The sequence below is a fragment of the Temnothorax longispinosus genome, chromosome 8, assembly GCF_030848805.1.
Source record: "Temnothorax longispinosus isolate EJ_2023e chromosome 8, Tlon_JGU_v1, whole genome shotgun sequence".
Taxonomy (NCBI): domain Eukaryota; kingdom Metazoa; phylum Arthropoda; class Insecta; order Hymenoptera; family Formicidae; genus Temnothorax; species Temnothorax longispinosus.
Genome location: NC_092365.1, coordinates 4,930,905 through 4,958,814, shown reverse-complemented (window position 1 = coordinate 4,958,814; position 27,910 = coordinate 4,930,905). Strand labels below are relative to the sequence as shown.

General features: G+C 35.1%; 1 protein-coding gene and 1 pseudogene across 1 annotated transcript; both read right to left on the bottom strand.

The window, feature by feature from the left end:
* Positions 1–554: 554 nt before the first annotated feature.
* LOC139817712 (uncharacterized) lies at positions 555–26,371 on the bottom strand. The gene is given in 13 exon segments (XM_071785993.1): positions 555–3,499; positions 3,799–4,242; positions 4,320–4,649; positions 5,853–6,275; positions 9,169–10,767; positions 11,356–11,799; positions 20,750–20,962; positions 20,964–21,080; positions 22,270–22,692; positions 23,569–23,918; positions 23,921–25,163; positions 25,528–25,968; positions 26,048–26,371. Coding segments are annotated over 13 exon segments (8,154 nt in total). The 5' UTR covers positions 26,369–26,371; the 3' UTR covers positions 555–1,693.
* On the bottom strand, positions 18,090–20,655 carry LOC139817732 (protein unc-45 homolog B-like; annotated as a pseudogene).
* Positions 26,372–27,910: the final 1,539 nt, after the last annotated feature.

Genomic DNA, 27,910 nt, shown 5'->3' with positions numbered 1-27,910 from the left:
TTTCAGTCAGTCGGAGAAGATTTTGGAGCGGGGCTTCAATCCGTTGCAAGAGGTTTGTTGGAAAGAGAGAGAGAGAGAAGGGTGTTATCAGGTTTTATATCTCCGACCGGCGAATATGTAAATGAATCGAAGATACAACCGGGCGAGCATGAAGACGAAAAGGTGGTCGTACCATATGTGATACGTGCGATGCGTGATCATGCTTGTTGAGTGTGTATGTGATGCATATGAGTATATAACGGGGACGCCCTTTTTCACGTGACATAATGCCTGCGGAAAAAGAAATCGATATAAATGACAGTATAATGTCCATTTCTACTAATGTAGATTAATTTTAATCTCGGTTTAACTTAATTACTTTTTATCTTTTTCTAATTCTTAGAATTATTATCGAATTCTTAGAATTTGAAAAAGATAAAAAGTAAAGTTAAATTGCGATAAAAGAATTATTCTACATTAGTAGAAATAAACATGAAAGGAGTATTGCGTGCAGAATCTAATCAATCAAGACAATTAGCAACAAATTTCTTATTTTTATTTTAATTAACTGCTATTAGATGTACATTTTGTAGAAACAGAAGATTACGTATCATATTAAAAAGTTTTTGAAATATAATCTGCACATTTTAAACATATGGAATTAAAGCGGCTTGAAAATAAATTTTTTGATTGATTAATACGATTTATTTAATGGCAAATTGCACGCGCATAACTATTTATTAATCGTTCAATTTGTATATTAATATATTTTTGTTCGTATCAATATAACAAATTTTTCATCATTCCCTCTTATTTGTTATACGTGAAAAACGTTGCGAGATATTTTAAATATACTAATTATTCCCGAGTATTTTTAACAGAAAAAAAACAAGAAACCTTGAAATTTTTTTTCAATCGTATATCACATTTTATTGCTGTGACTACTTTTAGGCTGCATTCCGATATTCACTGTCAGTACTGTAAATCTATATTTTAAGTCACGTATATACTATAGATTTTCTGTACTGAAAGTTAAGCGTTTGATTGACCAATCAGGACAAAGAATTTTACTAATTGACCAATCAAGGAATACTTCGAAGCGTTTGTAGCGTCAAGAGGCTATCCCAGACTTTCGTGGAACCGTCGTCGAAACCTCCTGTACGTATGTATGTACATTACACTATTGAAATTCGTACTACCATATAGTTATACCATAGTTTGTGTCGCTTGCTGGAAAGCTCCTACTGTTTATAGTCAATTTGACGTTACATTGACAAAAAATGACGTAAATTCGGTCATGAGTCATGACCGTCATCACATCAAATTGAATTTCATTATTTTGACTTTCTGTTCTTGGGATATATTATCTATAATTAAATGTGTAACATTATATTTAAATATACTATTCTCATACAAATAGACAAAATAATTAAATAGTTTTTTATCCTAATTGTATATAATTTCATAACAAAATATATATACAGCTAATTTGATAAAATGTTTTATTCAACATCTCCGTGTATTATTTCATACAAGATATTAATATTGCACTTTGGCAATTTATGTAACATAAACTGTATGTGTTCTGCACAGTAATCATATATTAATTGAAAAACATAAAAAATATAATTATATGATTGCATATGATTGAATAACATTTATGACAAAATTATAAAAATTTGAATGTTACGATTATATTATCAGTTAAAACACTTTATTTGAAACAAGGAATACATAGAGAATTATTTTTTGTTTCCTTTTCAAAAAGTAATCGTCCTCTAGTTTGTAATCTTGCGAATTCTGAATGTATGTTTTTGGGTACATAATATTCATTATGTTCATATATCCATAACTCCGACTGCATAATCTTTAGAAGGTCTAATTGTCCTGATCGACGTGCTTTATCACAACCCAATCTTATCATGTTGAGAAGTGCTTCTCGACGTTCTCGTTCCGCAGCAACCTCTAAAGCAATAAATGCCAATTCCTTGTTTTGCACGGTATCATTCTTACTCAATGCCCTCAGTAGTTCCATTATGTCTCTTTCCATAAGTTTTGCAGCAACGTCTATCGCGCTTCTCATCATATTTATCACAATTATAATACCTCTTTCTCGTATGTCACAGTATGGATTAATGAGTAAAAAGCGTAGGGATTCTAGCCAGGTATTTGAATCAAAAACTTTCTTGCAAGCCTCTTCATTGGCTGCCGTCAGCGACGCTAGAGCTGAAGCTGCTGATCTGCTAACATTTTGATTCTCGTCCTTGCACAGTAACATAAGATATTTAACTCGAGAATTGTCCTGCTTGAAATATTGGATAGCGAATTCACGGTTTGATACTAATATGTTTATAAGTGTTATAGACGCACATCTCAAATTGTGATCCTCCTTATACAGGAAGCCCTCGATCTTCTGAAATACTTCTTCCTTGAATATATGTTCTCGCATGTTGTCGTTGACACTAGCAAGTTTGCACAAAACTAACAGAGTCGCATGATCCCAAATGGAACACTCTGGGTTCAAAAAGTTCATGATTGGCCGAATAACGTCCATGATTATCTGACCAGGAAATGCAACCTCAGGACGTATCGTTAGCCCTAAACGAACCAGAGCTTGCGAGGCTTCCTTCTTTCCATTGTCTGTGCCATCTAGTGCTAACGACAACAATGCCTTCGTGCCGCCTTGTTTAACAACCATTTCTCTCGATTCCTCTTCACTACATATCGCGTTGAAAACGCGGGCTATCAGTTCCTTGCAGTTCTTGCTGTCTGTTTTGGCGAGGTTTACCAGAGCGCTCGTCACACCGGCCTTCGCTAAGGCGCACCGTCTGTTACTCACGAATTTTATGCTATTTAGTTTCCCGTGTCGCACGAGAAAACGACGAGACAAGGCAAACGTTAGCAATTCTTTCATCTCAGGTATGAGTTCTTCATCGTCATAAGCGTTGCACAAATTCACCAACGTCGTGACCACGGCGTAGAGTACTGATTGATCGGTAGTTTTGGCAAGCTCGATCATTGCTTGAACAACGCGCTTGAACGAACATTGATCTTCGATCAATTTCTCTTTAACCTCGGTGTCGGAAGTGAGATACGATAGACCTTTAATGGCCCATTTTCTCATATCTTCTTTCGTGGAATTGATCAAGAATCGGTTGCAAAGCATGGCCAATTCCTTCGTCGCTCCACGCGGGAAGAGTTCGATAGTCGTGCAACCGCGTGTGCTCGCTTCGAATCTGTTCAACTTGCACAAACCCACTAATGCTCGAACCCGAATTGAATCATCCTCAGATTGATACAGTTTCTCCAATATATTTACACCTCGACATATAAACACATTAGCCTCCTTATATTTGGTCATAGCTGCAACAATACATTCGCAGACCACTTTCTCTTGCAATACATCGTCCGTTTCCGCCATAGCGAGTATCATCTCAACCATCCCTTCTTTAAAGATAATTGAATCTGCAATTTCTATCGGGCCGAATATTAAGGTTGTTAATACAACTACTACACGCACCTGAAAAACAATCGATTAACTATTTATGAATTTGTACATTTTATAAAAACAATAAATTTAAAAAAATATCAATAGTTAGTTTTATTTAGTTTTTAATAAAAATAAGAGAAATTAAGTTTCAGAAAATATATAAATGAAAAAGTCATTTTTCAAACAATTTCAATTATGAATTGAAAGAAATATATTTTGACATTTTTGCTTTAAAAAGTAGCATTTTAACGGCTCTAAAAATTCTATAATTAAAAGAACGTTTTAGTTTTAAATGATTTAAATAATCAAAAGATCTCGAAATAAAATACCTTGGATTCTGTACTAGGCGAAAGCAATTTATCTTTAATAAATTCATTAATGGTGTTGGTAAATTTTTCCTTAGCAGCATCGTAGTACACGTTTTTATATATTTTTGCTAAACACACACTGATTATAGCTCGGGTGGAAAACGTAATGTTCATCGGAGATTCACATTTGTATTCCTCCATTTCACCGGCTACCTCCATCAATTTTTGCAAACCGCGAAGTTCGACAAATCGTTCCACCCAATTTAATGCAGTTACGCAATGAATGTTACGCATAATAAGTTGTATTATTGCGTCTCTAGCAAGACCCGTTATCGTTCTATTCGTTACACTATTCAGCAAGCACGACAGAATCGTGTCAATTTCTTTTTTATGCGCTTTGCACAACGCCTCGTCGGGTTTTGAATCGGGTTTTTTACTCATGCCGCTGTAAGTGTTCAATACATTCTGAAATCAAAATACACAATAAATTTTTAATTACTGAAATGCGTGCATAATAACCATGTATTTTACTCCATACTTACCTGTAAACAATATTGAGACGCGCTGACTCTCTCTGTAGATGTGCTGTTCATCATTTCCAGACACCAAGGCAAACCGACACATTTCACAACGGAGTCGGTTCGACTAATATTATTTTGACATAACTCGCCTAATATACGAATAGCGCTACAGATCACTTCCTCGTTTCTTTCAACTTCCACAAGTTGAGCAATTTTGGATACACCTTCCTTTTTGAAGATCTCCTCGGCACCAGCTTCGTCACGTGCGAGCTCAAGCAGATTTATCATAGCGGATTTACGTTTCTCGTTATCTGCACTCATGTTAAATGCTAAATCCATCATTTGTGATACCTAATACAAAATTAATATGCTTAGGTATATATACATATAATAATATATAATAAAAATATATTAAATGTATAAGATAACATTTGTATGATTTAATTTTTACCCCTACAGAGTGTGTAGACTATTAAACAATAATAATTACATAATAAAAAAATCAAAACTTAAATCCGTTTATCAAATTATATGCGATATTGAATCAAACAAAAATTCTTACTAACGTACCCAGTATGAAAAATGTGTTACAATTGTTACATTATCTATATATAGGGGAGACCAGGGCAAACTCGACACGATTTTTTCAAAAGTAATTTTCAACAATTAATTAAAATTTTCAAGCAATTCAATGGTACACATTTAAAGAGTTGTTCCTTCAGGTACAAAATTACTTAAGAAAGTTTTGCTGTACGTCGCTTAGTTTCGCCTCCAGGAAAGGAAAAGTGACGCAAAGACAAATTTTCAAATTGAAAAATGCCGAGGCACAAATTCGACACTTTGCTTGATCGACACAATTTGATTTGGAATTTATTTTTTATTGTCTAAAACTAAAAATACATTGTTTATCGTGTATTTAGAAAGTACAAAAATTCGGAATTAAGTAAAACAATCATTGGAAATAATGAGAACAAAAATTGTCGAACTTTTAATTATTTTCTTCTAAACTCATGTCTGAAAAACAACTTATGCAAGTAAATTCGCGATCGAACGTGCGCACACATTTGTCATGAGCCATATGGCTGCATGACAAGCATAGTTTGTTATTGAGAGCCGATGAAATGGCGTGGTGCCGACTTTGCCCCGAACGTCGTTTTTCACTTTTGTCACTCCAAAAACATAAAAAATTTTTAAATATGCAAAAACTATTATCGGATTCGTATAGAGCATCAAATTTCCCATCAAAATCACTTACATATAGGTTTGCAAGAGTAAAGCTCGATGAAAGAGTAGAAATTTTCAAGCAATCAGAAAAATTACTTTTCACCATCAAAAACGCTTACGTCGCGCTAAAAATTACACCATAACTCAGAATGTCACCAAATTTCATTGATAATACTGGCACATAAAGACGCATTTACGGTAGAAAAGGCAAGTTTCTACGATAAATTTAAATTGGCAAAAAGCCTAGTGTCAAGTTTGCCCCGGTCTCCCCTAGACCAAATTGTCATCTTTGCGATTTAATGCATTTTTGTAAGAGTTATATGTATTTACCTTGTCGCTAATATATAAGCTTTTCTTACGACGTTCTTGTACAATTTCAAGTAAGCGCGTGGCTACGGGTTGAATAACTTTGTTATTGGGATCAGATGAAATAATAATTTCCGCATCCCGATATGCTTCCTCGAGTCTCTCTACCGCTTCTAGTGCTTGATATCTGCGATATAGTGCTTTGTTACAACATATCTTTAACGCACTATCGCAGTCTTCAACCACTTTCTCGTAATCGCGCAGCTTTAAATAAGCGGCAGCTCGATTTTTGTAGTACACTCCTTTTTCAGCGTTGTCCTCTTTTAGTTTCAATGCGTTTGTATAGTGATTCAAGGCTTCTGACCAATTGCCTTTGTTAAACGATTTGTTACCCTTCTCTTTCAATTCCTGTGCAGTCATAGCAGACTCTGCCGTGGTGGAATTAATCTACAACAGAATAAATTATATAGAATGCTGCTGTGTATTACGTGTTTTAACACGGAAAGGCTCTGTGATATTTTATATGTCTCTTGATATATGTATTATCTTGAATGCAAAAAAAATAGAAGATGCAATTGTTATAAAATATGCAAGTATGAGACAATGTATGTATAATGGATAAAAAATAAACGCACAGTTCAATAATAACAATGCAATTTCTATTGTAAAATCTGCATGTAAATTGTTATCAATTGTTGCAATAATTTTTATATTAGAAAGCTGACTTTCGTTGAACATTGAAAAACGACCGAAAAAGTCAATCATTGAAGTCATCATTCAGCATTAATTCTTAAAATCTCCAGTAGCCGCTTGTGCATCGTACTAGACAATTACTACGTTTACGCGAGCGTTACTTCTGTAATAATTTACGATAATTCACTCGTTTACGCGGAGTAAATTATCGTAAATTACTACAAAATCCCGTTTACGCGAACAAATTATCGTTAGTTACTCTCGCGTAAACGTAGTAAATGTAAAACTATTCAAACGACTTATGACGCTGCATGCAAATATTTTATTACAACTTTGTAAACAAATAAAATTAACCTTAAACCCTTATCTGTAGTCTGATACGGGATTTATGGTGCCTAACAACCGCCATAGAGTCTTTTCTCTTTGGTATCTACCGGAATTCGCGCACATTGCCGAACATTCACTACAACTGACAACATGCAAACAATGTGAACACGTCCAGCGCAGCTACAGAATATCTCGACGCAGCAAAGTTATATTAACGCTCCTGTAGTGCGATTCTGTAACTCGTTATGAGGTATCGACTATCGTTGCGCAGATATTTTATATGGTAAAAAAGCTGCGCAATTGTCGTTATAGCTCATAACGACGGCATAACGAGTTACAGAATTGCACTACTGGGCCCTCACCGCGGTCGTGTGAAATCATGACGTCAGAGGCGAGAAATGAGACTGAGAATTCTTGCATGTAATTTCCAAATAAAAAGGTATATTTACATAAAATAACACTTCAGGTCATTTCAGCACACTTCGAAAATACTTCAAAAACTATCCTTTTCCCTTAACAGTTAATAAACAGCCGTAAAATGAACGTGATACAAAGTTTAGTCAAAAACCCATTATATTCATCTTATGGCCGTTTATTAACTGTTAAAGAAAAACGAACATTGTTTAGTTTTCGGAACATTGTACAAATGTGTTTGAAGTGTCCTTTCACATAAATATATTTTTTTTTATTTGAAAATGACATTCGAGAAATCTCAGCGTGTCCTTTCTCGTCTCTGACGTCACGATCTAACATGGCCGTGGCGAATACTCGTAAGCCATAAGGTATATAGGTATATATCTCATTTATATTTTAAGTACTTTTTACGAAGAAATATTGTAGTAGAAAATAGATATAGTCATAGACTTAATCTTTGATATTTATGTATTAAAACACAATATAAATCATTGCAAATAACAGCTAGGATCCTCGCCAATATAGTGATAGAATCTCGTTTTGTTGCCAGATAAAAAATTGTCTGCCGCGAAAATAAAACCTTTATGCCTAATTTTCCTCTCTATTGCTTCAGTAACGTAAAATAATACTCTTATTTTGCGATGTTTCAAAACTATTACAAAATTTATTTAAGGTACCGCCAGATATCGAATACTTGAAGGAAACGTATAAATCTTTTAATGAAACTTCTAGATCTAGATTACACGTATTATGCAGATCAAGCATTGGCTCATCCATTTTTAAGTTCGTGATACATTGGAACATGTCTCAGATATATTAACGCATGTGTGTAAAACGATTTGAAGAGAACATTTTTATTATTGTTATTTCGATAAAATCATAGATTTAATTTATTACGTTTGTTGTTTTAAATTGCAGTTTTCTGTTAAAATAAACTTTCAAATTATTTAAATAAATTGTAGAGAATTAAAGATTTTTTTATATTTTCTATATATAAAAAAAAGGATTCTAAAAAAAATAAGAATAAATTTTTAGCAGAATATATCATATATTATTTCGAGACTTATTAATATATAATGCATGTTAACTGAAACTAAAAAAGTTATGAATCGTTTCTTACGATAGGTATTTAGCACGATTTATTATTCAAATAAATTTATTACTTAAAATTCGCTGTTTTTCAGATCTCTGATATTTTATTTTTATAAAGACTTGTAAATGTGTTTGTGGTCGTTAAAAAAATGACTTGGGTTATACAGCATAATTATATCGCAAGAAAAACATGAGTCAAAAGAATGTCAATTTGACGTAATATTGATCAAAAAATGACGTAAATTTGGTCATATGACATCAAATTGGCATTATTTTGACTTTCTGTTCTCCTTGGGATAATAATACCTATAATTAAATATGTAATATTGTATATAAATATACTATTCTCTCTACAAATATACGCATTAATGATTTTCCATCCTAATTATACTATTTCATGATGCTATATACATATTTATAGCTAATTCGATAAAATATTTTATACACCATCTCCGTGTACGTATTATTTCATACAACATAAGTATTAACATTGCACTGTGGCAAATTTATGTAACAAATAAACTGTATGTATCCTACACAGTACATATATTTAAAGATATATAAACACGAATATGATTATATGAATGCATGAAAACGTTTCAGGCAAAATTGTAAAAATTTAAATGCAACATTTATTTTACCGTTTGAAGCACTCTATCATTTTTCCAAGAAATAATCACCATCCAGTTTGTATTTTTGTGAATTATAAGTATGTTTTTGAGTATATATTCAATATGTTCATATACCTGTAACTCTAATTGAAAACAGTTTCTAATTATCTTAATCGACGTGCTATTTCACATTCACATCTTACCATGTTGATGAATGGTTCTCGAAATTCTTCTTGATTAGATCGATCCGCAGCATCCTCTAAAGCAATGAATGCCAATTCCTTGATCCTCTTGTTTTGAACAGTATCATCTTTGCTCAATGCCCTCAGTAGTTCCATTATATCTGTTTCCATGAGTTTTGCAGCGACGTCTTTCGTGCTTTCCATCATATTTGTCACAATTACAATACCACTTTCTTGTATGTCACAGTTTGAATTAGTGACTAAAAAGCGTAGAGATTGCAGCCAGGAATCCGAGTCGAAAACTTTCTTGCAAGCTTCTTTGTTGGCCGCCGTCAGCGTCACTAGAATTGAAGCTGCTGATCCGCTAATATTTTCATTCTCGTCCTTGCACAATAACGTAAGATACTTCACTCGAGAATTGTCCTGTTTGAAATATTGGACAGCGACTTCACGGCTTAATACTAAAATGTTTATAAGTAATAAAGACGAATATTTCAAAGGATAATCCTCCCCATACATAAAGGCCTCGATCTTCTGAAGAACTCCCTCCTTAAATATATGTTCTCGTATGTTGTCGCTGACTTTAGCAAGATCATACAAAAATGGGAAAATCACGAGATAATCAGCGGGACACCCTGGGTCCAGGAGACTTATGATCGGTCGAACAACCTCCATCATCATCTGACCGGGAAATGCAACCTCAAGAAGTTTCGTACGTCCCAGATAGACCAGAGCCAGCGTAGCATAATTCTTTCCCCTGTCTGTGCCATCTAGCGCTAACGACAACAATGCCTTCGTGCCGCCTTGTCGAATAACTATTTCTCCCGATTCCTGTTGACAGCATATCGCGTTGAATACACGGGCTATCAGTTCCTTGCAGTTCTGGCTGTCCGTTTTGGCGACATTCACCAGAACACTAGTCACACCAGCCTTCGCTAACGCGCAGAATCGTTTTTTGAAGTCGTTGTCGTCCAGTTCGCGTTCATCGGAAAAATACTGACTGGCAAACTCTGTAAATTCTATCATCTCGGGTATAAATTCTTGCTTTTCATAAGCGTTGCACAAGTTTACCAACGTCTTAAGCACGTCGTAAAGAATCGATTGATCGTCAGTCTTGGTAAGCTCGATCATCGCTTGAATGGCTCCTTGGTCCTCAATAAACTCCTCTTCCACTCTGTCGTCGAAAGTGAGATACGACAGGCCTTTAATGGCCCATTTTCTTATATCTTTTTCTTTCTTGGGATTGATCAAAAATCGTCTGCAAACTTTGGCCAACGTCTTTGTCGCTCCATTCGCGAACGGATCGATAGCCATATAACAGCGTATGTCTTTGAATCTGCTCAATTTGCACAAACCAACTAACGCTCGAACCCGAACTGAATCATCCTCAGATTGATACAGTTTCTCCAATATATTTACACCTCGACATATAAACACGTTGGCCTCATTATATTTGGTCACAGCCGCAACGATACATTCGCAAACCACTTTCTGTTCTAATACGTCATGCGTTTCTGCCATAGCGAGAATCATCTCAATCATTCCTTCTTTGAAGATAATTGCGTTTGCAACATCTAACGGGCCGAATATTAAGGTTGTTATCGCAATTACTACACGCACCTGTAAAGCAATTGATCAATTTATAAATTTCTTTTGTGAAACAATAATTAAAGAAATATCAATATAGTTAGTTTTATTTGATTCTAATTAAAAATAAAAGAAAATCTCTGGTTAGAGAAAATAAAAGATATAAAACTTCAGAAAATACACAAATAAAAGTCACATTTTCCAATAACGGCAATAACTTTCGATTAAACTCTGTTACAATCGTATTTTAACCCCCCTCCCTCCTGGTTTTTTTAGGCACAAACGAAATTTTGAGCTCATCAAATATCTCCGAAATAAAGAGAGGGCGAGGTCTGGCTCCCCTTTCTTAAAAAAGTTGTTAGTAGTGACAACTCACTCGCCAGAATCCGTCAGGCTAAACAAAATGGACCCAGGAAAGCAACGAAAGCGATAAAAAAAATGGTGTTCACGGAGGGTTAATGTATAACGGAATATACAATATATTTAATTGAAAAAGAAGCATATTTTGACATTTTTGCTTTAAAAAGTAGAATTTAAACTGCTCAAAAACGCTATAATAAAAAAACGATCCTTTAATTGTAAATAACTTAAATAATAAAAAAAAATCTCGAGAGAAAATACCTTGGATTCTGTATTAAGGAAAAGCAATTTATCATTAATAAATTCATTAATGGCGTTGCTAAATTTTTCCTTAGCAGCATCACAGTACACGTTTTCATATATTTTTGCTAAACATACACTGATTATAGCTCGAGTGGAAAACGTAATGTCCATAGGAGATTCACATTTGTATTCCTCCATTTCACTGGCTACCTCCATCAATTTTTGCAAACCGCGAAGTTCGCCAAATCGTTCCGTCCAGTTTAATGCAGTTACGCAATGAATGTTACGCATAATAAGTTGTATTATTGCGTCTCTAGCAAGACCCGTTATCGTTCTACTCGTTACACTATTCAGCAAACACGACAGAATCGTGTCAATTTCTTTTTTTTGCGCTTTGCTCAACGCCTCGTCGGGTTTTGAATCGGGTTTTTTACTCATGCCGCTGTAAGTGTTCAATATATTCTGAAATCGAAATACACAATAAATTTTTATTTACTGAAATGCGTGCATAATAACCATGTATTTTACTCCATACTTACCTGTAAACAATATTGAGACGCGCTGACTCTCTCTGTAGATGTGCTGTTCATCATTTCCAGACACCAAGGCAAACCGACACATTTCACAACGGAGTCGGTTCGACTAATATTATTTTGGCATAACTCGCCTAATATACGAATAGCGCTACAGATCACTTCCTCGTTTCTTTCAACTTCCACAAGTTGAGCAATTTTGGATACACCTTCCTTTTTGAAGATCTCCTCGGCACCAGCTTCGTCACGTGCGAGCTCAAGCAGATTTATCATAGCGGATTTACGTTTCTCGTTATCTGCACTCATGTTAAATGCTAAATCCATCATTTGTGATACCTAATGCAGAACAAGATAAAGCGCATACTTGAATGACATAGAATAAAAATATGTACTAACTGTAAAAGATTATATTTGTGTGACTTTGATTCTTATCCATACAGGGAGTGGAGACTATCAAACAATAATTAATAATTAAAAAAAGGAAAACTTAAATCCGTTTATCAAATTTTATGTGATATTGAATCAAACAAAAAACTTATTAACCCTATTCGCTCGAACGTTTTTTCTGCCCCTTTAATCCTCCAACCATGCACTTTCGAGTCCCACGTGTTTTTTATAATGTTAATAGCTTTGAAAAATTCCCCAAAAATTATTATAATATCTTTGTACCTTCGACTAAAAATCAATGTAAATAACATTCGGAAATCATTTATTTAAATATTTTTTTACAACATTTATATGTTGACAAACACACATTACGACTCGTTTTATTTAAAAAATCATTTTTTCGGCGTGGGGGAGATTATCCCACGATAATTCGTTTTTCAAAAAAAAAAAAAAACGACTGTTTGAAACTCGTGGGACACGAAAGGGCATGGTTGGAGTGAATAGGGTTAATATACCCTGTATAAAAAAATGTATTACAATTTTTACATTATCTACATACAGACCAAATTATCATCTTTTGCGAGTTGATGCATTTTTATAGTAATTATGTATATTTATCTGGACACTAATACTTGCATTTTCCTTACGACGTTCTTCTACAATTTCAAGTAAACGCGTCGCTTCAAGCTGAATAACTTTGTTATTGGGGTCAGATGAAATAATAATTTCTGCATCCCGACATGCCTCCTCGAATCTATCTAGCGCTTTTAATGCTTGACATCTGCGGTACAATGCTTTATTACAACATATATTTAATGCACTGTTGCAGTCTTCAACCACTTTCTCGTAATTGTGCAACTTTAAATATGCGGCAGCTCGATTTTTGTAGTATATTCCTTTCTCAGTGTTGTCTTTTACTAGTTTAAGTGCATTTGTGTAGTGATTCAAGGCTTCCGACCAATTGCCTTTGTTAAACTCTTCATTACCCTTCTCTTTCCATTCCTGTGCAGTCATAACTGACTTTGCCATGGTGGAATATCTCTACTACACAATATATATGATGCTGCATTACATGTTTTATCATGGAAAGTTTGTGATAGTGATATTTTACATGTATTATCTGAAATGCGAAAACCATATAGGATGAAATTCTTACTATTTAATTATGTACAAGTATGAGACATTAATGGATTAAAAATGAACGTACAATTCAATAATAACACACAATGCAATTTCTAGTGCGAGAGCTGCATGTAAATTGTAATCAATTGTTGTAATAATCTTTATATTAGAAAGCTGACTGTCGTTGAACATTGAAGAACAACAGGAGAAGTCAATAACTGAAATAATCATTCAGTGTTCGTTCTTAGAATCTCCAGGAACCGCTTATGCATGGTATTAAACGATGTGGGACTGTCCAGACGATTTATGACGCTGCATGCAAATATTTTATACGTCTTATTATTTCACAGTCTCTGATTAACTTGATCCTCCGATTAAACTCACTCTTCATCTCTTTCTGTCTCCCTCATGTTTATTTCTATCAATGTAAATTAACTTTAATCTTGGTTTAATTTACTTTTTATCTCTCTTTAGTTCTAAGAATTAGAAAGAGATGAAACGTAAGTCAAACCGAGATTAAAGTTAATCTACATTGACAGAAACAAACATTAGAAAGAGACGAAGAGTGAGATTAATCAGGGGATCAAGTTAATCGGAGACGGTGAAATCAACCCTTAACGCGAGAGATGCAACTATATACGCTTTACTGCAAAAGTCAGAAGTAATTTGTACTTTTTCCTTTCTCGCGTCAGAAATTTAACTTCCTCGACAAAAGCGTGTCTGGGAAAGGCGTGCGATTTATCTGAGACACGCTACAAATTTACTTGCTTGAGGATAAATCTCATTCCATCGACATTATTTCTAATATGAAATTATTAAGGTGTACGTCGACCGAGTATTTGTTTTCCTTGCTTTTTGATACATCCTGAGTTCTTTATTCATCTCTTGGATATTAATATCTTCGTGTCCTCTCGTGTAATTTTCGTGTTTCTTTTCCCGATTATTACTACGTATGTATCTTATATTACTTTTTAATAGCCTTTATTAAAATATTGTAGAACGCGCCATTATAAAATGCTCGCTATTTCCCGCCTCTATCATAATTAATTCTCGCTAGTGCGCGTGCGTGAAGGACAAAAAGGAACGAAGCGATGTAGTGTCGAGAATGGCGGGAGAAAAACAGAACTAAAAAGTAGAATTTCTAGAATTATAATTCCCAGATAACAAGCACTCGTCATTTTGACGTCAATTGACGTCAAAAGTCTGTCATTTGGACGTCTTTTGACGTCAATTGACGTCAAAATGACGAGTGCTTGCTACCTGGGTTCTAAGAACTAGAACGAGATAAAAAGTAAATTAAACCGAGATTAAAGACTATATTGGTAAAAATGAACAGTAATCGATCAATAAGCCTGAAAAATTTATGAATAAATGAAATTATTCATAGCCTTATGGTGCCCACTAATCGCGATTGATTTTTTTCCTCTTTGCCATTTACCGGAATTCATGCAACATTACGAACAAAAACAGTCAGTTTTTAGTGAAATTAAAACACCTGAAGGCAGCATTCCTCGTCAATTATTTGCTTATTACAGCTTCCTAGGATTTTCCCTTCCAAGCATGATACGATCGTCCATTTTGTGGGTTATCGTTAACGATAACGTCCGTTATCGTTAACGATAACGATAAAAGAACGAAATTATCCCAACCGAGAAAAAAAATATGAACAATTCATTCAATATTTTCCTCGAATCTGTCGCTTTCACGCGCAATTGTTAGATATTTCCACTACAAATGCAAACTAAAACGCTATACGTTTTCTCATTGGATCGTGCTTGTATCTTTTTTACATATCTATAATTTCTTTCTCACACATGTACCCCGTCGCTGCTCTTTGCGACGCATAAGATTCTTCGTGTAACATGAGATGTATTTATACATACTGCATTTATCTTGATACGCTAATCGCAACTCTCTCAAGAATTCCCCGTATTGTTTAAGAGCCCTACAATGGACAATAGTAACAACTGACCACTGGCTCGTTCGGTTTTATCTAGTTTTATCCTTTCGCTTGAGTAAATAGTATATAGCGTGATCGAGCGCCGCGGATATGAAACGTTTCGCCCTACTTACCTCGACGATACATCAATTAAGTATTCCGCGGAACGTAATAATCTCACCGTTGTTACGAATACCTTTATCACGTCGAATTGAATCACGCCGCACGCGACGAACCTTCATTCAGATTCAGACCGTCGGCGAGATAGATGTGGATCCTTTTATTACCTTTCGAATAGCTTCTTCTTTTTAATGTTCTCTCGTTAACTCTCGTACCATTCAAACACCTAAACTTCCTCAACTCGCTCGACGATTGTCTACTTTTCTAAATCTAAAATAACTAAACCGACAAGCACTGTTCAGCACTGTTCTGGATCTGGGCGATCTCATGATTTGGCGTCAAGTCAAGGCGTAGTGGCGTCACTGCCAGAGCGCCATTGCGCCAGTGTGGCCATTGCCGGCACTGCTGCGTCCGTGCGCAACTGCGCATCGTCCTCGTCCGAGAAGAGCATCGCGCGCAGTATCGCTGGGATTGAATTTTACTCTGATTGGTCCTTTGTAGCCACGTGATCGACGTAGCTAATGAGGCACGACTGGCACGACGCTGCGCGTCACGTGACCTTTGAAAGCGCGAGCTCGGCCGCGCGAAAGGACAGTCAATCTGATTTTTCGTAGAATGCGGAACGATACGATATTACGGCGATAAGCTCGAACGCAGCGTGCGACAAAATTGGACGAAATGAAGTCACGAGGAAATTACAATATAATCAGTATGTGTTCACTCAACTCCTTTTTTGTTTTGCGCCGATCCGTACTGCGCACTGCTATTATTTTGGTTGCGACCAGAGTATTTTTATATGTGCGGTAGTGCAAAGTCGTTGTGACGATGGCGCCGTAACGTTTGAGATCAAATATTGGAAAATTAGTGTGGCGCGCAGAAACGCTTGTAATTTTCCTCTCTATTGCTTCAATAACGTAGAATATATATGATCTTATTTGGGATGTTTTAAAATTATTACAAAATTTATTTAAGGTACTGCCAGATATCGAATACCTGAAGGAACGTATAATCTTTTGATGAAACTTCTAGATCTAGATTGCAGATCAAGCATTGGCTCATCCATTTTAAGTTCGTGATACATTGGAACATGTCTCAGATATGTTAACGCATGTTTGCAAAAATATTGGAAGAGAACATTTTTATTATTCAACAAATTAATAAACGGCGATACGAATCAGGCGCGGTACCTGATGCGCAAGTAAAGAAATTAATAGTTACAGAAGTAACGAATTACAATGTATATAATGTATTAATAAACTGCGCGCCGATTATTTGTCGGACTTGAAACACAGCTACTTGGAACATTAATATCCTTCCCTCCCCCAGAATTAAATCGATGCGATTCAATTATTTTGAAAAACTGTAAAGAATTTATTGCAAAAAATATTACCTCAGCCAGGATTCGAACCCTGGACCTTTCCTCATTCCGTGAAGGACATCGTACTAATTCGACTACCGAGACATGTGATAACATTTATATTCCAACGATAGCTGTGTTTCAAGTCCGACAAATAATCGGCGCGCAGTTTATTAAGTTGAAATATATATGTATATTATATATATACATACATTGTAATTCGTTACTTCTGTAACTATTAATTTCTTTACTTGCGTTACCACGTACCGCGTCTGACTCGTATTGCCGTTTATTAAATTTGTTGACATTCTCGCGAGTCTAATGACATATTTGATTACTATTTTATTATTCGTTAAAATTACAGATTTAATTTAAATTATTACATTTATTTTAAATTGTAGTTTTCTGTTAAGATAAACTTCCAAACTATTTAAATAAATTGTAGAAAATTAAGGATTTTCTTATATTTTCTAAAAAATAATAATTAAAAAAAAAGAAATTATTTAGCAGAACATATAGGTAATACATAATTTCGAGATTTATTAATATAATGCATGTTTACTAAAACTAAAGAAGTAATAAAAAATAATGATCTGACGTATTATCGTCTCTTACGATATTTCACACGATTCATTATTCAAATAAATTTATTATTTAAAATTCGCTGTTTTTCAGATTTCTTAATTTGATTTTTATAAAGACTTATAAATGTGTTTGTGGTTGTTAAATGGATGACTCGTGTTATATAGCATAACTATATCGCAAGGAAAACAGGAAAGTCAAAATGATGTCAATTTGACGTTATATTGACAAAAAAATGACGTAAATTTAGTCATATGACATCAAATTGAATTTCATTATTTTGACTTTCTATTCTTGGGATATTATATCTGTAATTCAATATGTAATATTATATTTAAATATACTATTCTCATACAAATACACAATAATTTAATGACTTTTCATTCCAATTACATATTATTTCATGACACAATAATAGATATATTTATAGCTAATTCGATAAAATATTTTATACATCTCCATATATTTTATTCATAAAAGATATTAATATTGCACTTTGGCAATTTATGTAACATATAAACTGTATGTGTGTCTGAACAGTAATCATATACCTGTTAATTTATAAACATATATAAACACGAATGTAACTATAATGAAATTGTAGAAATTTAAACGCAACATTTATTTTATCACTTAAAGCAATTTATTTGAAATATAAGGAATACATAATGAGATTTCAATTTTTTGTCTTTTTTTCACAAAGTAATCGTCGTCTAGTTTGTATTCCTGCGAATTCTGAGTGTATGTTTTCGGATACATATTCAGTATGTTCATATACCCATAACTCTGATTGCAAAAACTTTAGAACATCTAATTGTCCTGATCGACGTGCTTTATCACAATCCAATCTTATCATATTGAGGAGTGCTTCTCGACGTTCTTCTTGATTAGATCGATCCGCAGCATCCTCTAAAGCAATGAATGCCAATTCCTTGATCCTCTTGTTTTGCACAGTATCATCTTTGCTCAATGCCCTCAGTAGTTCCATTAAGTCTGTTTCCATGAGTTTTGCAGCGACGTCTTTCGTGCTTTCCATCATATTTGTCACAATTACGATACCATTTCTTGTATGTCACAGTTTGAATTAGTGACTAAAAAGCGTAGAGATTCCAGCCAGGAATCCGAGTCGAAAACTTTCTTGCAAGCCTCTTTGGTGGATGACGTCAGCGACGCTAGAGCTGAAGCTGCTGATCCGCTAATATTTTCATTTTCGTCCTTGCACAATAACGTAAGATACTTCACTCGAGAATTGTCCTGTCTGAAATATTGAACAGCGATTTCACGGCTTGATACTAAAATGTTTATAAGTGTTGTAGACGCACATCTCAAACGGTGGTCCTCCTCATACAAAAAGGCCTCGATCTTCTGAAATACTCCCTCCTTAAATATATGTTCTCGTATGTTGTCGTTGACTGTAGCAAGGTCGCACAAAACTAACAGAGTTGCATAATTCTCCCAAAAGGAACACTCTGGCTTCAAAAAATCATGATTGGCCGAACAATCTCCATGATCATCTGACCAGGAAATGCATACGTCCCAACCTTAGGACGTATTGTCGATGTAAGGCCCAAACGAACCAGAGCTTGCAAAGCTTGGTTCTTTCCCTTGTCTGTGCCATCCAACGCTAACGACAACAATACCTTTGTGAAACCTTGTCGAATAACTATTTCGCTCACTTTCTTATAACCGCACATCGGTTGAAAACGCGTGATATCAATTCCCTGTAGTTCTGATTATCCGTATTGGCGAGGCTCATCAGAGCGCTGATCACACCGGCGTTCGCTAACACGTTCAGTCTTCTTTTCACTGCGTATTCGTCGACCGAATCGTATCCCTCGAAATGATGTTCGATAACGTTTCCCATTCTATCATCTCGGGTATATGTTCTTGCTCGACATAAGCGTTGCAAAGGTTCACCAACGTCGTAAGCACGGCATAGAGAACTGATTGATCGTCAGTTTTGGTAAACCCGATTATCGCTTGAATGGCTTGTTGGTCCTCGATCAACTCGTCTTTAATGTTTTCGTCGTAAGTGAGGTACGACAAGCCTTTAATAGCCCATTTTCTCATATCTTCTTCTTTTTCGGGATTGATCAGAAATCGTCTGCAAATCTTGGCCAATTTATTCGTCGCTCTATCCCGGGATAGTCGCAGTCTGATAATCGCAGAATACAATCGGTCTTTAAACCTGATCAACTTGCACAAACCCACTAATGCTCGAATCCGAATTGAATCATGCTTAGAATTATACAGGTTCAGCAATATATTTCGGCTTCGCCATATGAATACGTTGACCTCATTATATTTGGTTTATAGCGGCAACGATACATTCGCAAACCACTTTCTGTTGCAATAAGTCACCCGTTTCCGCCATAGCAAGGATCATCTCAACAACTTCATTTTTACAGATAATTGCGTCCACAACATCTAACGGGCCGAATATTAAGGTTGTTATCGCAACTACTACACGCACCTGCAAAACAATCGATTAACTATTTATGAATTTATACATTTTATAAAAACAATATGAATTTAAAAATATTAATAGTTACTTTTATTTAATTTTGATTAAAAATAAGAAAAATCTCTGGTTGGAGAAAATAACAAAAATTAAGCTTCAGAAAATACATAAATGAAAAAGTCATATTCTTTAATAAATTTAGATTAAACTCTCATATTTTACAATCGTATTTTAATGTAAAACAGAATATACAATACTGATAATTGAAAAAGAAGTATATTTTTGCTTTAAAAAGTAGAATTTAAACTGTTCAAAAACGCTATAAATAAAAAAACAATCCTTTAATTGTAAATAATTTAAATATAAAAAATTTCGAGAAAAAATACCTTGGATTCTGTATTAGGCGAAAGCAATTTATCTTTAATAAATTCATTAATGATATTGCTAAATTTTTTCTTAGCAGCATCGTAGTACACGTTTTCATATATTTTTGCTAAACACACACTGATTATAGCTCGAGTGGAAAACGTGATGTCCATCGAAGATTCATATTTATACTCCTCTATTTCACTGGCTACTTCCATCAATTTTTGCAAACCGCGAAGTTCGACAAATCGTTCCGCCCAGTTTAATGCAGTTACGCAATGAGTGTTACGCATAATAAGTTGTATTATTGCGTCTCTAGTAAGACCCGTTATCGTTCTACTCGTTACATTATTCAATAAGTACGACAGAATCGTGTCAATTTCTTTTTTATGCGCTTCGCATAAAGCCTCATCCGGTTTTGAGAATCAGACTTATTATTCATGCCTCTATAAGTGTACAATATATTCTGAAACCGAAATCTGCAATAAATTTTCAATTACTGAAATACGTGTATAATAACTACACGTAATTTACTCGATGTTTACCTGCAAACAATATTGAGACGCGTTGACTCTCTCTGTAGATGTGCTGTTCATCATTTCCAGACACCAAGGCAAACAGACATATTTCACAACGGATTCGGTTCGACTAATATTGTTTTGGCATAACTCACATACAATACGAATAGCGCTACAGACCACTTCCTCGTTTTTTTCAACTTCCACAAGTTGTGCGATTTTTGAATACAACTCCTTTTTTGAAAATCTCCTCAGCACCAGCTCTTTCACGTGCAAGCACAAGCAAATTATGCATAGCGGTTTCACGTTTCTCCTTATCCGCGCTCACGTTAAATGCTAAATTTAGCATTTGTGCTACCTAATACAAAACAAGTTAATTATGCATATTAAGACCTCGTTCGCCAATGACCTTGACCTTGACATATGTTGTCAACCCTGAGTAACCTTGACCTTGAAAAAGTGGCGGTCACGATCCGTTCAAAAGTTACAAAGCATTAAAGTTTTCGCTTTGCAAAATTAGTTGTATATCGCCACAAATATTCACACAGATGATCGACTAACTATCTTGTAAATGACTAATATATATGTGGAAATAATATATGTACGAAATGAAATAAGGGTAGAATTTCCCGAAAAATTGAAGAAATTAGAAAAACCGGTTTCCAGAAGATCGGTAACAAAAAACTATACACCCTATAGCACTCCCCGGGAAATTCTACCCCTATTTCATATACGTTTGGTAAAAATTCGGTCCATTGGTTTCCGAGATCATAGCGAACAAAAAAAATGCAAACCCTGTTGCTTTATAATAATAGTATAGATAATATATGTACGAACAAAGGAAAGTCTTTTAAACAGTAAATGAAAATTTTAAAAAAGTGGAAAGCCAACGCATGTACTTTGAAGGCACACTTGTGTCTAGTTTAACGATAGTGGGGGGGCGGAACCTACTACCTCCACGGTCCACGCATATATACTTTCCACGCGAAACGAGTTGTCACATGGGTTCGTGACGTCCTTTACGAGCTCGTTTAAGTAGAGGTGGTATTAAACAAGATAAGTTAGTCCATCATCTGTGTGAATATTTGTAGCGATATATAATAAACGAGTTCGTAAAGCACGCCACGAACCATGTGACCACAGGGGGGCGGAACCTACTGCCTCCACACATACACTTTCCACGCGAAAAGAGGTGCCACATCGGTTTACAAGTTTTCACGCGCGGAAAGTCCACGCCGAAGGCACCCCGCACCCCCCCCCTCTTTGGTGTGTGTGTGTGTGTGTGTGTGTGTGTGGCGCGCGCGCGCGCGCGTGTGTGTGTGTGCACGCATGTGCTATTATTGAATAATTTTTACAAAGCGAAAACTTTTTAATGCTTCGTAACTTTTGAACGGATCGTGACCGCCACTTCTTTCAAGATCAAGGTTACTCAGGGTCATGACCTTGACAACATATGTCAAGGTCAAAGTCATTGGTGCGTGGGGTCTTAATATGACCAAATTGTCATCTCTTGCGAGTTAATGCATTTTTGTACGAGTTATATTTACCTTGTCACTAATATATGAACTTTCCTTACGACGTTCTTGTACAATTTCAAGTAAGCGCGTGGCTACGGATTGAATAACTTTATTATTGGAATCAGATGAAATAATAATTTCCGCATCCCGACATGCCTCTTCGAATCTGTTTAGCGCTTTTAATGCTTGACATCTGCGATACAATGCTTTGTTACAACATATCTTTAATGCATTGTCGCAGTCTTCAACCACTTTCTTGTAATCGCGTAGCTTTAAATAAGTGGCAGCTCGATTTTTGTAGTACAATCCTTTCTCAGCGTTGTCTTCTTTTAGTTTCAGTGCGTTTGTATAGTGACTTAAGGCTTTTGACCAATTGGCTTTGTTAAACTCTTCATTACCCTTCTCTTTCCATTCATGTGCAGTCATAACTGACTTTGCTACGGTGGAATAATTCTACAACACAATATATATAATATTGCATTATACGTTTTATCATGGAAAAGATGTGATATTTTATACAGTGTCTTGATTATCTATTATCTTAAATACAAAAAGATGCAATTATTTCTAAATAATTATATGCAACCCTTACGAAAAAAAACCCACTGAAATATTGAGTGTTAACACTCAAATTTGAGCGTTAATATTCCTGACTGAGTATAAATACGTCACTTGTTACGCATTTGAAATGTATGTGTCATTTAATGTTCTATATCCGATACACATATGTTACATTGTTATGTATCACAGATAGAGCACTTATAGTATAGTGATACATATCAGAGACATATATCACAGAAGTACTTTTGTTGCTGACGTTGAGTGCTACATGTAGGTAACTTGTAAGTTACTTGAGACATAACTATAGATACTTCATACTTCGTAATACTTAATGTTCTATATCTAAGATATATGTTATATTGCTGTGTTTACTGGATATATTATTATCGATCTGTGGCAAATTTATGTAACAAATAAACTGTATGTATCCTGCACAGTAATTATATATTTAAAGATATATATAAATAATACACGAACATAATTATATGATAGCATGAATACGTTTCAGACAAAATTGCCACAGTTTAAATGCAACATTTATTTTATCATTTGAAGCACTTTATTTGAAATATAAGTAATAACATATAATAGGGTCTCAATTAATATTTTCTATCATTTTTCCAAGAAATAATCGTCTAGTTTGCATTTTTAAGTACGATTTTGTTTTGAACACATATTCATGTTCATATACTATATTCATAACTCATAATTGCAAACATCAGTTTCTAACTGTCCTGATCGACGTGCTATATTACATTCATATCTTACCATGTTGATGAATGCTTCTCGAAATTTTTCTTGACTAGATCGTTCCGCAACATTCCCTAAAGCGAAGGATGCTAGAGCCTTGATCTTGTTTTCCACGTTATCATTCTTGCTCAATGACCTCAGTAGTTCCATTAAGTCTGTTTCCATGAGTTTTGTAGCAACGCCTATCGTGCTTCTCATCATATTTAGCACAATTATAATACCACTTTTTTGTATGTTACAGTTTGGATTAGTGACTAAAAAGCGTAGAGATTGCAGCCAAGATTCCGAGTCGAAAACTTTCTTACAAGCTTCTTTGTTGGCCGCCGTCAGCATTACTAGAATTGAAGCTGCTAACCTGCTAATTGTTGATTCTCGTCCTTGCACAATAACATAAGATACTTCACACGAGAATTGTCCTGCCTGAAATACTGGACAGCGACTTCATGGCTTGATACTAAAATGTTTATAAGTAAAAGGGACAAAAATTTAAAAAAATAGTCCTGTTCATACACAAAGGTCTCGATCTTCTGAAATACCCCCTCCTTAAATATATGTTCTCGCATGTTGTCACTGACTTTGGCAAGGTCACACAACACTCCTAAAATCATGCGATTCTCAGGAACGGAACATTCTGGGTTCAGGAGATTTATGATCGGCCCAACAACCTCCATCATTATCTGACCGGGAAATGCAACCTCAAGAAGTTTCGTACGTCCCAGATAGACCAGAGCCCGCGTAGCATAATTCTTTCCCCTGTCTGTGCCATCTAGCGCTAACGACAACAATGCCTTCGTGCCGCCTTGTCGAATAACTATTTCTTTTGACTCCTGTTCACCGCATATCACGAAGAATACACGGGCTATCAGTTCCTTGCAGTTCTGGCTGTTCGTTTTGGTAAGATTCACCAGAGCGGTGGTCACACCAGCCTTCGCTAACGTGCAGTTACATTTCACGCAGTAGTCATAGGCGAGAACGTGTTTCTCAGGAAAATGCTGACCGGCAAACTCTCTTAGTTCTATCATCTCGGGTAGTTCTTGCACTTCATAAGCGTTGCACAAGTTCACCAACGTCATAAGCACGTCGTGAAGAATCGATTGATCATCAGCCTTGGTAAGCTCGATCATCGCCTGAATCGCTTCTTGGTCCTCGATAAACTCCTCTTTGACTTTGTCGTCGCAAGTGAGATACGACAGACCTTTAATGGCCCATTTTCTTATATCTTTTTCTTTCTTGGGATTAATCAGGAATCGTCTGCAAACTTTGGCTAACGTCTTCGTCGCTCTATTTGCGAACGGATCGATAGCCACGTAACAGCGTGTGTCTTCGAATCTGCTCAATTTGCACAAACCAACTAACGCTCGAACCCGAACTGAATCATCCTTAGATTGATACAGTTTCTCCAATATTTTTACACCTCGACATATAAACACGTTGGCCTCATTATATTTGGTCACAGCCGCAACGATACATTCGCAAACCACTTTCTGTTCTAATACATCATCCGTTTCCGCTATAGCGAGGATCATCTCAACCACCCCTTCTTTAAAGATAATTGCATCTGCAATTTCTATCGGGCCGAATATTAAGGTTGTTATCGCTATTACTGCACGCACCTGTAAAGCAATGATTAATTTACGAACTGTTTTTTGAATCAATAATTATTACAAAAATATCAATATGTAGTTAGTTTCATTTGATTTTGATTAAAAATAGAAGAAATATCTGGTTAGAGAAATTAATTAGGCTTCAGAAAAAATTAATAAAAAGTCACATTCTCCAATAAATTTCGATTAAACTCTGTTACAATCGCATTTTAATATAAAGCAGAATATACAATACTTATAATTAAATAAAAGTATATTTTGACGTTTTTGCTTTAAAGCACAATTTAAATTGCTCAAAAACGTTATAATTAAAAAGACGACCCTCTAGTTTTAAATAATTTAAATAATCAAAAAATATCTTGGAAGAAAATACCTTGGATTCTGTATTAGGCGACAGCAATTTATCTTTAATAAATTCATTAATAGTGTTGCTAAATTTTTCTTTAGTATCATAGTACATGTTTTCATATAGCTTTGCTAAACACACACTGATTATAGCTCGGGTGGAAAACGTAATGTCCATCGGAGATTCACATTTGTATTCCTCCATTTCACCGGCTACCTCCATCAATTTTTGCAAACCGCAAAGTTCGAAAAATCGTTTCGCCCAATTTAATGCAGTTCCGCAATGAATGTTACGCATAATAAGTTGTATTATTGCGTCTCTAGCCAGGCCCGTTATCGTTCTACTCGTTACACTATTCAGCAAACACGACAGAATCGTGTCAATTTCTTCTTTATACGCTTTGCACAACGCCTCGTCGGGTTTTGAATCAGGTTCTTTACTCATGCCGCTATAACTGTTCAATATATTCTGAAATCGAAATATGCAATAAAATTTTAATTACTGAAATACGCGTATAATAACTACACGTAATTTACTCGATACTTACCTGTAAACAATATTGAGACGCGTTGACTCTCTCTGTAGATGTGCTGTTCATCATTTCCAAACACCAAAGCAAACCGACATGTTCCACAATGGATTCAGTTCGACTAATATTGTTTTGGCATAACTCGCCTAATATACGAATAGCGCTACAGATCACTTCCTCGTTTCTTTCAACTTCCACAAGTTGAGCAATTTTGGATACACCTTCCTTTTTGAAGATCTCCTCGGCACCAGCTTCGTCACGTGCGAGCTCAAGCAGATTTATCATAGCGGATTTATGTTTCTCGTTATCTGCACTCATGTTAAAAGCTAAATCCATCATTTGTGATACCTAATGCAGAACAAGATAAAGCGCATACTTGAATATGACATAGAATAAAATATGTACTAACTGTAAAAGATTATATTTGTGTGACTTGATTCTTATCCATACAGGATGTGCAGACTATCAAACAATAATTAATATTACGTAATAAAAAAAAGCAAAACTTAAATCCATTTATCAAATTTTATGTGATATTGAGTCAAACAAAAAAGCTTATTAATATATCCAGTATAAAAAAATGTATTACAATTTTTACATTATTTACATACAATATCTACGTACAAATTATCATCTCTAGCAAGTTGTGCATTTTTATATAGTAGTTATATTTATCTTGACACTAATACTTGCATTTTCCTTACGACGTTCTTGTACAAGTTCAAGTAAGCGCGTCGCTTCGAGCTGAATAACTTTGTTATTGGGATCAGATGAAATAACAATTTCCGCATCCCGATATGCCTCCTCGAATCTGTCTAGCGCTTCTAGTGCTTGACATCTGCGATACAATGCTTTATTACAACATATCTTTAACGCACTGTTGCAGTCTTGTATCACTTTCTCGTAATAGTGCAACTTTAAATATGCGGCAGCTCGATTTTTGTAGTATATTCCTTTCTCAGTGTTGTCTTTTACTAGTTTAAGTGCATTTGTGTAGTGAATCAAGGCTTCTGACCAATTGCCTTTGTTAAACTCTTCATTACCCTTCTCTTTCCATTCCTGTGCAGTCCTAACTGACTTTGCCATGGTGGAATATCTCTACAACACAATATATATGATGCTGCATTACATGTTTTATCATGGAAAGTTTGTGATATGTGATATTTTATATGTATTATCTGAAATGCGAAAACCATATAAGATGAAATTATTACTATTTAATTATGTACAAGTATGAGACATTAATGGATTAAAATGAACGTACAATTCAATAATAACACACAATGCAATTTCTAGTGCGAGAGCTGCATGTAAATTGTAATCAATTGTTGTAATAATCTTTATATTAGAAAGCTGACTGTCGTTGAACATTGAAAACAACAGGAGAAGTCAATAATTGAAATAATCATTCAGTGTTCGTTCTTATAATCTCCAGGAACCGCTTATGCATGGTATTAAACGATGTGGGACTGTCCAGACGATTTATGACGCTGCATGCAAACATTTTATTACGTCTTATTATTTCGCAGTCTCTGATTAACTTGATCCTCCGATTAAACTCACTCTTCATCTCTTTCTGTTTCCCTCATGTTTATTTCTATCAATGTAAATTAACTTTAATCTTGGTTTAATTTACTTTTTATCTCTCTTTAGTTCTAAGAATTAAAAGAGATGAAACGTAAGTCAAACCGAGATTAAAGTTAATCTACATTGACAGAAACAAACATTAGAAAGAGACGAAGAGTGAGTTTAATCAGGGGATCAAGTTAATCGGAGACGATGAAATCGACCCTTAACGCGAGAGATGCAACTATATACGCTTTACTGCAAAAGTCAGAAGTAATTTGTAGTTTTTCCTTTCTCGCGTCGGAAATTTAACTT